The 15,096-nt window shown below is 31.3% G+C and overlaps 1 protein-coding gene across 1 annotated transcript; it reads right to left on the reverse strand.

The window, feature by feature from the left end:
- Positions 1–10,701: 10,701 nt before the first annotated feature.
- LOC139857254 (probable galacturonosyltransferase 10) lies at positions 10,702–13,867 on the reverse strand. Its single transcript, XM_071845990.1, has 2 exons — positions 13,472–13,867; positions 10,702–12,316 (listed from the first exon to the last, which is right to left on the reverse strand). Exons 1-2 carry the CDS (start codon positions 13,622–13,624, stop codon positions 10,865–10,867), a joined length of 1,605 nt encoding a protein of 534 aa, XP_071702091.1. The 5' UTR covers positions 13,625–13,867; the 3' UTR covers positions 10,702–10,864.
- Between the last annotated feature and the right edge of the window lie 1,229 nt (positions 13,868–15,096).

A 15,096-nucleotide genomic window follows, 5' to 3' on the forward strand; every position in this document is an offset into this window, starting at 1 on the left:
ATACAAGAAGAAACAATACGATACAATACAATACAATACAATACAATAACAAGTAAGTGGTTAGCATCGCGTTACGTCATGAAATGATACGATATGATACGATACATTACAATACAAAAAAATACAATACAATAACAAGTAGGTGGTCAACCGCACGTTACGGCAATCACTACTCTGCCGCGACTGTGAAGCTTTTTGTCGTACATAACTATATATTTTTCGATAAAAATATTTTAAGTTAATGAGCATAATATTACCCAAGAGACGATAACATATTTCAACATACTAAACAATCTTTGTAATTGTAGACGAAAAGAAAACTAATATTTTTTTTTGTTTTGATTATATATATATATATATATATATATATATATATATATATATATATATATATATATATATATATATATATATATATATATATATGGGAATGATCCAAAACTAAGCAACATTTTTGGGATAAGGGGATAACTGATTTTGTGATTTTATATCTTTAATACTACAGCTCTGATTTAAAAAAAATAAAAAAATGCTAGTATCTATTTTCATTGTATTGATTCAGAAAAAAAAAATTGAAAACAACTCGTTAACATACATTTGATGCATATTAGCTGCTGTTCATGCACCAAATGTATGTTAACAAAAAAAGAGAAAAAATGATTTTTGATTAATGAAAAACAGTGTTTGGGGTTTAGTTATTAGGGTTTAGAAATTAGGGTTTAGAATAGTTTTTAATACGAATGGTTTAGAGTTTAGGGGTTCGGGTTAGGGTTTAGTGTGTTAGGTTTACGGTTAGGGTTTAGGGTTTAGGGTTTACGGATTAAACCCAAAACACTATACCCTAAACTCTAAACCCTTACTGTAACGACCCGGATTTTTTCGTTAATATATAGAAGATTAATATTTACATAATTAATGTTTCCAACATGTTAAGCAATCAAACTCATTAAGACTTAGTTATTTGAAATGAATTTTATACAAACATTTGGCCACCCCGTCTGTCTGATGATTCACGAACGTCATAATTCGTAATAATTATTTAATGACGTATATATGAATATAAATATATACTCATGATTGTTAAATGATATTTAAGTATCTCATTATATATATTAACAATTGGTTATATACATAAAATGAGATTACTAACTTAAAGACTTCAAGACTATATACATATATATAACGATTAACGTTGTAATAACTTCTAAATTTGTATATGTATTGTATTAATATGTATTAATACACTTTTGAAGGACTTAAAAATATATACTAACATACTTATACTCAACAAAGATAGCTATACTCATAATCTCATTCAATTCCATCAAGAATTCTATTCGTATTCATTCGGTATTTACACCCGTATCATACCCAGCTTCCATACTTAAATACTATGAGTATATACCAATATGAAATACCAATTATAGCCTCCTTAGCGGCCCTATGAGTCACAAGACAGGGATAAACATGATTGAGACTTGTGGGAACCAACATTTAACTTCTAGTTTGCATTATTATACTATATTCCAAATTTTGATAAAGTCACTTAACCATATACATGAACCACGACTTTTAACACTCTTTTTACTCATTCATATCAGCTATTTAACTTACCTTCACTATCATAATACTCACACACAAGAACTCCAAGTATTCTCTCCATTTCTTACTCTTTAAACACTCTTTAAACACACATACTTCAAGTACTAGAAAATCTTCATTCACTTTGATCATAAACTAGCTTCAAGAACACTTTGTTAACTCATCTACTCCTCTTTATCAAGGTAAGAATCATATATAAGCTTTGGTTCAATTCATATACTTATAACTATCTTAATTCAAGATAGAAATCTTATTCGAACTTTTGTTCATTCTATGATTCTACTCTAAGGATTACAAGCCATCAAGGATATCTTTGATCACAAGATTATCATCTTATTTTATCAGCAACTTTGTTCATTTAATTTGAGGTAGTCACCTTATTCATAATCTTTTTCGATTCATATCCATATAGCTATCTTATTATGAGTTTATAACTTACAACAACAAGAACATAGTTTAGATTAATTCTAAACTTGTTCACAAACAAACTTAATCCTTCTAACTTGACTTTTAAAATACTTCAACACATGTATTATGACAGTATGTCAAGCTAACATAAGGATATAAAACTTGTAAACAAGAAAAACACCTTAAAATTGAACATACGCCGTCATAGATCATCGGGGGCTGTTTTGGGTTTGATTTTAAAAACCTATCTTAAAATTTGAATTAAAAGATTTCCTTTGGTGAAAAATCTTATTTTATATGGATATGAAATATATCCAAAATCCATGGTTAAACTCTAATTGGAAGTATGTTTTTTAAAAGAGTCATCAAGATGTCGTTCTTACAACGGATATGACTATCTTCTTGTATTTGACACCTAAGCTGTATTTTCGACTATAAACATATACTTTTTCTGTTTAGATTAATAAATAACGGTTCGATACAAAACTATGGCAAGTCGAATCACTCAAAACGGATTTGTAACGAAGAAATTATGGGTAAAACAAAATTGGATATTTTTGTTTGTTTTTAGCTACGGTTTTGATTAATAAAAATGGATGCTAACCTTATCCTAGCTAACTTACCTTGTATCCTACATGTATTTATATATGTCTTGTTCTCGAACTTATGGAAATACAATTTATAATAGTCATGATTAAGTTTTACGACAATATATTATAGTCTTAATAAAGATCGTAAGACACCATATATATATATGACTTGATCACCGTGGATTCGTATACAAAGTTTTGACATATCATTTTGACTTCTTCTATATATATTATTGGAACGAACTATAAGACACCATTGGCAGTAATCTCGAGTTAGCTGTGGGTCGAAGTGGATTCCAACATAATATATATACTTTGAGTTGTGATCGAGCCTGAGACATGTATACAATGGGTAGCGGATTGCTTCAGACAATATACATATTATGTGTCTTATTATATTAAGACAATATATTATAGTGTTAGTAAATTCTAACACAATATACGCATTTATATTTATACTGTTGAGCTATTGGACTATTGGACTACGAACATTGGACTACTAACAATGGACAATTAAAATTATCACAAGTATCATAAGTATGGAATATTAATTATATATATATCTTGACACAAGAATATTATTATTAGGTTCGTGAATTTGTCAAAGGCCAAGTCTTATTACCATCTATTCGGAAATCATCACAAGTGAGTTATAGTCCCATTTTTACTATCTAAATTATTTTGGGATGAGAATACATGCAAATTTATAAATGTTTTACAAAATAAGCACAAGTTCATGAAACTACATTCTACGATTGTTTTGTTATACCGGATATCTGTACTTATTATTATTATTATACTTGGTAACCTAAGTATTAGTGGAAAAACACTAATTGACGCAAATCCTAAAGGTAGATCTACGGGCACCAACCACCCCCATTTTCGAATAGTGGAAATGCTTTAGTACTTCGAAGGGTTCTTGTCATACATTTGAATAGTGGAATGTATGATGCCAGATATCTTAAGCGCTCTATGTTAAGGTCGGTTACCAGGCGACTCATCGTATGAATGATTTTTGCAGTTGTAATGATCCTGCGCATTTAATTAAATGAAATCTTGTAGCTTATTAAATGTTATGATTATTATATAGAAACTAAACCTATGACTCACCAACAATTTTGTTGACTTTTTAAGCATGTTTGTTCTCAGGTGATTATTAGAAAGCTTCCGATGTTGCATGTTTACTCAACGTCAAGATTTGGAGTCATCATGCTTTTCTAAATAAATAAACTTGCATTCGGGAATTGTATTTGTAATATATTATTCACAAGTATGTAATGGTGTGTGTAAAATACATGTATTTTGAGGAGATTGTCTTTGATCGACAATCAAAACTTATGCTTTTAAACCTTTATTCAATAATAAAGGTCATGGTTATTTTAAAATGAATGTAAGCTTTGAAAACATCTCATATAGATGTCAAAACCTCGTAAAGAAATCAATTAATATGAAACGTTTATAATTAATATGAATGGGGCATTTCACATACCCCTAAACCCTAAACTCTAATTCGCGCTAAATTTACAAAAAAAAAAAAAAAAAAAAAAAAAAAAAAAAAAAAAAAAAAATCTAAACAAGTTACCATGCATCAGATGTATGTTAAGCTACGATCAAAATTAAAAAAAAAATGTAACACCCCGTTTTTCAGTTACATGTTATTTTGGACGCCATTTGAGTTACGAGGTATGTAATCATATCTTTTGACCCCAAATAAAGTTTGAGTTAATGTTTTAAAACCTTACCATTGGAAAGTAGACCTTATTACGTTTTCAACGATATTTGATTCATCAAAAATGGAGTTACTGTCTGAAAGTTACGACCAAAACAAGTTTAGCAGTTCTAGGTGCTGTCGCGATGCGGGGTCAGGCAGGAGCGTTTTGAACGTACTTTTGGGGGTTTTTAGAGGGGTAAAGTAGTATTTTCACTTGTGAACGTGTATATGGCTAGGTTCAGATCCAAAACTCAATCTTATCTTCATTCTCACTGCCCAAACATCTTAGAGAGAGAGAGAGAGGAGAGTTCTAGTGAGATAAAACTCCAAATGGTGAAGATGGTGATTTTTGCCCAAATTGGAGTTCATATTGGTGTGTCTAGCATCTAGGCTTCTCTTTGATGCTTGAGGTAAACCCTAATCCGAATTTCATTATTTAATTTGAGGTTTGTTAGGGTTTGTGCTAGTTAGGGTTATAAACCCCATTTCTTGTGAAATTTGGGGGTTTTGAGTATCGTTAGTGTACGTAAAATCGATTATTGTGGGTTTAGGGTTTGATGACGAATTTAGAAGTATTTGTCATGGTTTGGGTGTTAAATCACTAGGTTGTAAGTGTATTGGTGTTTTTGATGTTCTTAAAAACTTGTTTGCTAGTCAAAATGGGTGTTGATTTTGATTTAGTGTCAAACTAAGATTTGAGTCAAGTTTTGGTAAATCAAGTATGTAAATACTTGGTTTAGATGTTAATTGGTGTTTTGGAAATATAATCACTAGCCGTTAAAGATTATGGGTGTTTTTGTGAACTTGGGTCAAAATGGGTAAATTGAATTGAATCAAAGTTGATGATGACACTAGTTTTGGTCAAATGGATGTTCAAACACTTGTGTTGAGCATTAAATGACGATTTGGATGTAATTAATTGTGAGAAGTAATTTTGGGCCAAAATGATACTTTAACATAAGTCAAACGTGGTCAAATGCAATATGGGTAAGGATGGCAATGGATACCCGATCCAGTGGATATCCATCCGATCCACCCGATTATTAGTGGATATGGACGATCTAAATGGATATGGATATGGATGTGGATGAAAAAATTTCATCCATGGATGAACCCGCTTTCACCTGAAATAACTAAATATATAAATTTATCACTCAAATTAGTATCATTTATGTAGTGATATTTCATTAATTATATTCATATTCATCTTTCTTTATATTTTTTCTAAAAATATAACTTTTTTCTTATATTTTGTTTTGTTTAAATAATCAAATGTATTTATCGTACTTTGGTGGTTCAAATGTGATTTCATGTAACTAAAAGTAAGCAACTTACATGTCGATATCTTTACACGTTTAATAGGTTATCTATTAATATTTGTTATATAGATTAGTAAAATGTGACTTTCGGTCGCATAACAATTAAAAATATTACTTTTGATCGTATATAGTGAACCACCGCTTATAATTGTTAAAAATAAAATAAATTTAAACGGATATGGATAATTATCCATTAACCCGCTTCACCCGACGGATATGGATATGGATGGATGAAAAGTAAAAAAAATAAATGGATATGGATATGGATACGGCCTCACCCGATCCATATCCGATCCATTGTCATCCCTAAATATGGGTCAATATTGCACGTGTTGTGATTTTTTATATAAATGGCGGTTTGAAATGATCATTATCTAAGTAGTAATCTAATGTCGGGACCTAGGTTGGTCTAATTAGTGTAAAGTATAATTTGGGCTAAATTGTACTTTCTAAAATGGGTTTAAATTACCACCCAAAGTGGTAATTGGATTGTGTCCATTAGATGTTAAATGGGCGAGTTTTGGCAAGCAAAGTGATCCCTCGGCTAAGGGAGATTGTGTCGGATTCTCTTTTAGAGAATGTATATTTATGTGTATATTGTACCTATGTGTGATATAGGTGGTTACTTGCTCGGATTTGAGGACAGAGATAATGTTATACATGACTTGTGTAGGCATTCCAAGGTGAATGGAATAATTATACGTGTATGTATATGATGTATTTACTTGTGTGGCGTGAAATGTGGGTTAGTCGAGGTTTTAAGACACCACATTTTACATGACGAGTGTGTTAGTCGAAGTGTTAAGACACCACTCCGGGAAGTATGATAGGTGGGCTAGTCGAAGTGTTAAGACACCACCCGGGAGTTAGTGATACGAGGTGTTAAGTACACTAACGGATGTTGTGAACACTGATGGTATTTCGCGAGTAACATTCCCTTGTGTTATTAGTTAACCATGGTTGTGTGAGTTTGTATTGGCATATTAAATTGTGAACTATATGCTATTGGCGATGCTAGCTTATTGTGAATTGCGGATATTTAGTATGCATTGTGATTCCATGGTTGTTGAATTGCTAGCTTGCATGCGGTATTTGTGTAAGTGGTTGCAAGTAAGTAGATTATATATGTATATTTATAATTATTGCATTCACTAAACTTTATGCTTACCCCTCTCGTTGTTTACCTTTTTACAGGTATCGTGATTGTGAAGCTAGCTAGTTGTTAGAGTAGATGCGTAGGAGCGCTTGGGCTTAATGGAGTAGCTTTTGGATATTTAGACTCGGATTGGGGATTTGGAAGTTCCGGGAATATTATGCTCTTAGTATCGAGTTGGGTTATTGAGTACTAACCCGTATTTTGTGTGATTGGGTCATTATTACAAATATTTTTGTAATGTGTCATTTATGTACCAAGGGTCATATTAGATTGTCAAACCTTCAAATTTTGCCCTAAAACCTCCATAATTTGCCTAAAAACCTTCATTTTTTGCCCCAAAACTCCATATTTTGGCCAAAAAAATTGCCACGGTTTTAAATTTTTTTTGCCCCCGGTGAAAAAAAAATCCTGGTACCGCCACTGTGGGAGCACTAGTATGCCCATGGTTTATTTTATTTTAGAATAAATTGTACAGTTAGTCCCCGTTGTTTATCTTAAATTATACACATCATCCTTTTCTTATACTAATTATACAAAGCATCCATGATCATGTACTAATTAAACGACCATAGTCCCTCCCACTAACTTATGTTAAGCATTTCGTTAAATCTAAAATGACGGGGCTAATGGTGTTTTATATGTTTCTTCATCCACCATTAATTACTTTCTCTCTATCACTTCATTTTTTTTTATAAGCAAGGAAACCCTTATGAACAAGCACTTAGCTACCCATAGAGGGTAATCTCGGGTAATCAAACCCTCTGATCGCGAGACCCGGTATGAGTGAATTGCTCATTATACCTCGCATATGCGGGATTGGGTTTTGTTGTTGTTGTCTAGTCACGCTTCCTTTATGAACAATTTGGCATAGTCAGAAATTGAACTCGAATGGAGTGCTTCACTGCGCACCCTACATCTTCAGCCACATGCACCTAATCACCTTCACTCAAACAAGTTTAACCCTTGTTGAAACTCACAATTCGGAGACACCCATGAAGGATTTTGTAGGAAAGTTGAAGTTTAAAACTTTCTCGAAATTAAATTGAGGATCAGTCATTTGGTTTATTTAATCGGTAGATTTATAAATGTGGTCAACGACGGGAATGAGGATCAGTCATTTGTCGAGAGTAATTCTCTTACAAACGATCTGTACATGCGAAGTTTGCTTCGTAAAGATAATTGTTTAATGTTTGTTACTTTTTTTTTTGTTGAAGTTTGCTTCGAAACGAGAATTAATTTGAAGTTTGCTTGGCATGTTTTAATGGGTAGGACCATGGCCGTTTGATACTTAAAACTTTAAGGATTATTGGTATAATTATTGAAGAAAAAAATGATTGGTATAATTCACGGTAAACCATAGTGAATATTAGTGTTATTTACTCTTTATTTTATGCATTTTCTTTGTATATATTAAAATACTAATTTGATGATGTCATCTTAAACAAGGGACTTAACATGTATAGCGATACAAGGACATATGATGATGTCATATATCACCTATTAATTTTATTTTATTTTAAGAATATTGAGAACTAACTTCTACCTAATTTAAAAATTTTATTATTCTCTTTTTAATCCTGCATTTAAATAAGTCAGTATAATCAACATAAATTTTTTTAATTAATTTATGAAATTTAAACAAAAAATTGGTGCAATAACTAAATACGGGTAAATAAATTCGAAAATTAAATTCATTCCGTAAATCTTATTTTTCATTATATATTTCCATATTCATTATGTATCACATATTTTTTTCATATTTTCGCAGCTAAGATATTTTGGTCATTCGATCTTCTTCGTTCGATATTCAACTTAAAATAAAAGTTTGTACCTTCACACGAGTTTTTCAAATCGTGACATTTCGCCTGTTATATTTTCAATTTTTTATCAAAAATTCTGTAAAGTATGGTTTTATTCTTCAGGTAGATGATATTTATCTTTTATAAAGAAATTAATCTTTCAGAACAATAAAGTATTCATATCTATGTTCATATATGTTAAAAGCATTATTATATTCAAAGTTAAATTAAATTAATATTCGATTTTGAGTATTAATATAAAATCAAATATAATATAAGAACAATAAATCCATGTTTTATTAGATTAAAAAAAGATTTATCTTCATATTTTTATCTTTGATCATCTATGATAGTATATTTTATCTTCAATATATCTTTTGAATTTAAATTAAAAATCTGTTTTTTTTTTTTTTTGCAAAACTATATATATATATATATATATATATATATATATATATATATATATATATATATATATATATATATATATATATATATATATATATATATATATATATATATATATATAGGGCATGATCAATGGTGAAGTAACCAATCGGGGGGAAGCGGGGGGAAGCAAATTGTTTTTTTTTTTTTCGTTTTTTTGGAAAAAAAATTTCCGGCATCAAGATCACACGAAAATATGAACATTTAGAAGAGACACTTCGTGATGAATGTTATTATTTAGGCGGGAAAACGATCGACAAAAATAACATTCAAGATAATATTGTTCGTGAAGAATATGAACGTTTTTTTCCATGTTTTGTGAAGTAAAATTTAGCCCGATTTAGAGTTTAGGGTTTAGGGTTTGGTGTTTTGGGTTTATTCCATAAACCCAAAACACCAAACCCTAAACCCTAAACCCTAAACTCTAAACCGTTCGTGTTAAAAACTCAATCTAAATCCTAAATCTAAACACTAAACCCTAATATCTAAACCCTAATATCTAAACCCGAATATCTAAACCCCAATAGCTAAAACCTCAACATACGCTCAAAAAACACGATAATTGTTATATATTACTTCTTCGAGCATTTTCCCGCAAAAATAAAAATATTTATCACAAAGTGTCTCTACTAAATGTTCATATTTTCATCAAGTCTATAATGTTCGTGAACAAAGTTTTTTAAAAAAACGAAAAGAAAAAAAAAAGTTTTTGCTTCCCCCCGCTCCCCCCCGATTAGTTACTTCCCTCTTGATCCTACCACTATATATATAAGATCAAATGATCGGTGGTAATACAATAGGCAGATCCCGATGATCTTCATTGGAAGTACTTGGTCACAAACGACCCAAACTAATTAAAAATCTGTTAAGACCAACGGTATCAACATAATTAAATCACATATCTCTTTAACAATAATTGTAACTATGCACATTTTTTTTAAATAATTTTCTTAAACAAACCCGTGAATTCACGGGTCATTTAAGTAGTTACGTATATAAATCACAAAAAGTTGTAAACATATACAGTTTTTCCAATTTAGAACATTTGGGGAGGGCGACTAAATTTTTTCAAATGTCCACAGCTTCTTTTGTCCACCAAATAACGTTGAAAAGCTAAAACTTATAAAAAACTTAAGCTTAAACGCATTCGTTTATCTTGTCCATCAAATTTTGTCGATACAGTACACAGCTGAAATGTTTATACTCAGTGTTGTAAAAAACCCGGTTACTCACCGACTAATTCCCGTTTAATCATTTTTAAGAGGAATCCGTCCCGATTTATAAAAATCCGTTTAATTAAACGGTCAACATTAATTGATGGGTCAAAATCGAATATGGTAATCAAAGTCGGTCAAAGTAAAAAATTGTTAACATTTTAAGATGAATTTAAATTAGAACTTTATGGTTTTTAAGCAAAATGAATAATTTTAAACAATTATGTTAAAGTTTATTTTTATATTTATGATTCTTTTCTATATCTATACCTAATTTTTAAAATTTACTCGTAATATTTAAATGTATAAAGTACAATCCGATTAATCTTCGATTAATCTTCGATTAATCCCCGAATTACCAATTAATCCTTTTAGAATCGTGACCGATTAATTCTCGCTATAGCGAATTTTTCGACACAGTACACAACTAAAATGTTTACACTAAACACAGGGACTAAAAAGTAAAAAGTAAATATCTTAACGACAAAATGAGACCTAGACATTAAGACCCCATGTCATGTACACATCAAATCTAACATGAATCTTGAAGAATAACTTAATCCTTCACTTTTCACCACAAAAAAGATGAGTATAATCAGAAACATATAACACTACACATCAGTGGAAATTGCATCTTTCCAACATTGGATGACTATAATCAACATACTTTTCCCATAAACCCTTGTACTTCTCCATCCCAATCTTCAACCAGGGCTTCGAATTACCATTATAATGCAACACAGCTCCATTTTCAATCACCTGCGGGTCCACATTCGTATAACCCAAACCTAGTACATGCCAGTTAGGATCCAACGGCTCAGTCAACCCATAGAACGTAAGTAGTCCAGGTGGCAGCGTACCAAGCTTCCACAACGTCCTATCCACATTCCTTTCTTGCCAATAATGGTAAATCCCGGTAACATTCCTTTTCCTCCACTCAACCAAATCGAAAACGTTCATCCCAAAAGCCCACCCGCACGCATCAGGATCAAAATGCGATCGTATAAGCGGGTGAGAGTAGTTTAAGTACTTGTGGTATCGATGAAACGTCTCCATACATGTTTCAACTGCACCGTTTACATTACCCTTTAGATCTACAGTAAAAAGATCCGAAAGATCCTTTTGAACCACGACATCGTCATCAAGAAACACGAGTTTCTTCAATGAAGGAAAAACTTCCGGAATGTAAAACCGCAAATGGTTCAACATCGATAAGTATTTAGGGTTTCGGAACTTAATTGGAGTTTTCCCGCCATCGTTCGATCCAGAAAAGTAATAGTTTTGTGTATCAGAGTCTTGCAGCTGTTTAAGAACAGGGACGTAAGAGGCATTCAACCAGGTGAAATCTTCAAACTTTTGAACATCAACAGTGACCCCACGAAAACCGTTCATCGTGAACCATGCTTTCATTGCAGCATAGTTGACTTCATCGGTAACAAGATGGAAAACTAATTTTTCAGGGTTTAATGAATTTGTTGCTGATGAATTAATCACAACTGAAGTAGCAAGAATATTGTCTGAAAAAACACAGAAATGGTAAAGATTGTTGTCTGTCAGTTTCATGCTGATTTGTTTATTATAGTTGACTTTTTTCTGTAAATCTGTTCGTTTGAACCATTCGGTTGTTAAAAGAACACCGAGACAGTATAGGCTTTTCGGGACTTCTTCAGCAGCTATTTGTCCATATTTATTACTTTTATCAGTAACAGAACTCGTTTGTTCTTCAAGATCTTGGATTCGGGCTTTGAGTCTCATGATCATTGTTGAACTATCATAATGGAGTTGTTGGGCTTGAAAAAGCAAAAGGGCCATGTCCCGAACGGAAGTTTCGGATTCTCGAAGTGTTAAAGGAGATCGTCTTAAGGCTGCATTTGAAAGAAGGATCTGGGAGTTACGAATCTGGGCACTTAGCTCCCATGCAAATTGTAGGTTGTTACTTTCTTTTGCAATTACAACGTATGCTTTTGCTAGTGATATTTGATCGTTGAGTTGTCGTAAGATTGAGTCTGGGCTCAACATTTCAGAAGTTATGTTTAGGCCCTCCATGGCTTTATTATTAATATAAGAACTCTGCACAGACCAAATTTAAAGTATAAATGTTATAACTTCCTCACAACTTTAAGCTTGTGTCAATATATAATATAGATTACATGCTTTCTAAACATTCTGCAGAAATATAGAAAAATATCAAATATACTTGTAGAGTAGTTATCAGGGAAAAAAAAAAAAAAGGCAACAGGGTGAATGCACGCGCGTGCACCAAACCACCATCTCAACAAATTAGGGAAGTATGCTATTTGGATATATAAACTTAGAATTTTTCTAAGGACACCCTTAGGGTTGTCGTTGACATGCACAAGTGTATTGTACATACTGGTTAATTTTACTTTTTAGTGACGGAAAAATGTACAATATATTTATGCACAACGACAGAATTTAAGGCTGTCGCTAGAAAAATCCATAAATTTAAGATGCACGAATCATTGCCCATTTCAAAAATTTCGTATGTTAAAGCAAACTCACACATTTAGTAATCAACTCGCTTATATACGAATCATATAGTAATATAGAAAGAAAAATTGTAAACTTGAAATCTTTATATCTTAAGTGCATCTACTCACAGATGCATTAATGCATATATACATTGAAAATTCCTAGAGCACATATTCAACATATATGCACGTGGATCAGACGCACAACTCAAAAGTTGTCATTTTGTTGACTTTATTATGCAATTTAAAGATGTTATTAAACCACTTCAATATGGAACAAAAAGTACAAAGTAAGTTACCACTTATATGATTCAAACCTAACACCTTAATGCTTTGTTTTAAAAATTTTATACTATTGTAAACAAGCATCATGAAAAGCATGAAGGAAAGCTGGGTACTAGATATGGAAACATGCACCGGAGGTAACAGTCAGTAGGGAGCTTCAACTATTCATGGATATGCATTTTAAAATTGTTAACTTATTACTTTCGCACTTGATGTATATAAAATGAGGATCACTCCACATTTATGGGGAGCTTCAACAGTCTTAAAGAAGTATCTAAATCAGTAGAGGTTATAGGCATTATATTTTACATTTGCTTAAGCACTTGATTCACATGCAGTTTTCAAACATTTAACACAAAACAGTTGAATTCAACAGTCCTAATATAATAACAAGAAATATATTATATTTCCTTTTAATAATACATACTTAAACTTAGATTGAAATTACCTTAGATAGGACGGATCTGGATCTAGGTTGTGTTGTTTCCCGACTTAATAAAACGATCAATACTAAAACTACTAATCCACATAATGTTAACCAAAACACATTCGAAAACCGCCGTTTCACAGTCCGCCGGAACTCGGGTCTTTGTCTTCTCATATTTACGAACCCTAAAATCACATCCAATCACCAACAGATAAATTGTGAAATCAACTCGATCGATAATTTAAGTGAATTGGATCTAGAGTTTAGTTAATTGAATTGAATTGAGATCGAAAGTGGTGATGTGAAATGGATAATAAATTAGGGTTTGATGATTGTGAGAGATTTGGGGTTTTTTTTAGTTGGACATTAGCCACAACTGAGAAAATAAACAGTGTTGAAGCAACCACCAGTGGTCGAAACTCGACTCGAGAGAGATCTAGTTTGAGTAGATTGTTAAATTTGGAGTTATTTCTATGAAGAGTCCCTGACGTATTTTATATTTCGATGTTTGATCCCTTAAAATTATACTACGTATATACATTCAACAACTTTCTTTGTTTCATATTCAATCCGTCCAAAAAAAAATAGTTATATTTAACTTTTTGTTAGATCTAAGATAAAATAATACGTAATTTGCTTAAATTATATATTTATATATTATCTATATATTCAAATAGAAAACACAAAATGACAAAAAAAAAAAAGGCACTATTCATTTCAAACTTTTTTACAATTTAGTCAACTTACACCCTCGATTTTTACATTACGTTAAATTTTACCCTTTTTAACTACCTTTTTAACTTTGCCCACCCTCTAATTTTAAGGAATATATGTTAAACAAACTATAAATTTATTAGAATGAATATGTAGATTAGTTGGTAAGGATGTTTGTTAAAATTTGAAGGGACGCAGGTTCAAAACTTGAAGTTGGCTTTTTTTTTTTTTTTCAGGCTAGGGATCTTGGGCCCAGCGAAGCGGGCCGACCCGAATACTTGTATATATTCATTTAGAGAAATCTCAATCGTTACTGTTCATTACCTTTGACCAATTTTGACTTTATGTTGTAAAACAGATTCTGTTTGCAAATAAATATCTGCTTTGTTAAGGGCGTATACACAAATGTACTATTAGAGCATTGGTTACCGCGTCTCTTTATCAGCTCTATGTCCCGGGATCTATTCCCACTTACAATTATCTTTTAATTAATTATTTTTTATTGGGCTTTATGGGCCCTTATAGGCCTACTATAGTAGTAACAAATAGAATAAAAAAAAAAACCATCAGCTAATAACTTAAATCATTGCTATGGAGTATGGAGTAACAATAAAAAATAGAAGAATTCAAGTACTCATTATATATTTTAAAGCTTTTACTAAAAAAATAGGGAGTAACTTTTATGTTAATTTTTTTACATGTTTTTTTATCAATGTTGTTTCATTGTTGCTCAACTCCCGTTTTTTATTTTATTTTAAGTCATTCCACTCTTCAATTCCATTTTATTTTCCATCTTCAACCCTTCCACTTTTTAATTTTATAATTCTTCTATCAACCTTTTATACAACACAAGTATTGATTAACAAAAGTATTAAAATTTTATGCGTTTTGATTAGTTTAATTATAATTATTCACATCTTTAACAAAGTACT

This window comes from Rutidosis leptorrhynchoides, chromosome 7, assembly GCF_046630445.1.
Source record: "Rutidosis leptorrhynchoides isolate AG116_Rl617_1_P2 chromosome 7, CSIRO_AGI_Rlap_v1, whole genome shotgun sequence".
NCBI classification, from domain to species: Eukaryota; Viridiplantae; Streptophyta; class Magnoliopsida; order Asterales; family Asteraceae; genus Rutidosis; species Rutidosis leptorrhynchoides.

What these genes read in the sequence shown, in the direction of transcription:
- LOC139857254 (XM_071845990.1), bottom strand. Translation starts at nt 13,624, where the DNA reads ATGAGAAGACAAAGACCCGAGTTCCGGCGGACTGTGAAACGGCGGTTT. An exon ending in CCAGATCCGTCCTATCTAAG is followed by an intron (nt 12,317 to 13,471) that starts GTAATTTCAATC and finishes TGGTCTGTGCAG; the next exon opens with AGTTCTTATATTAATAATAA.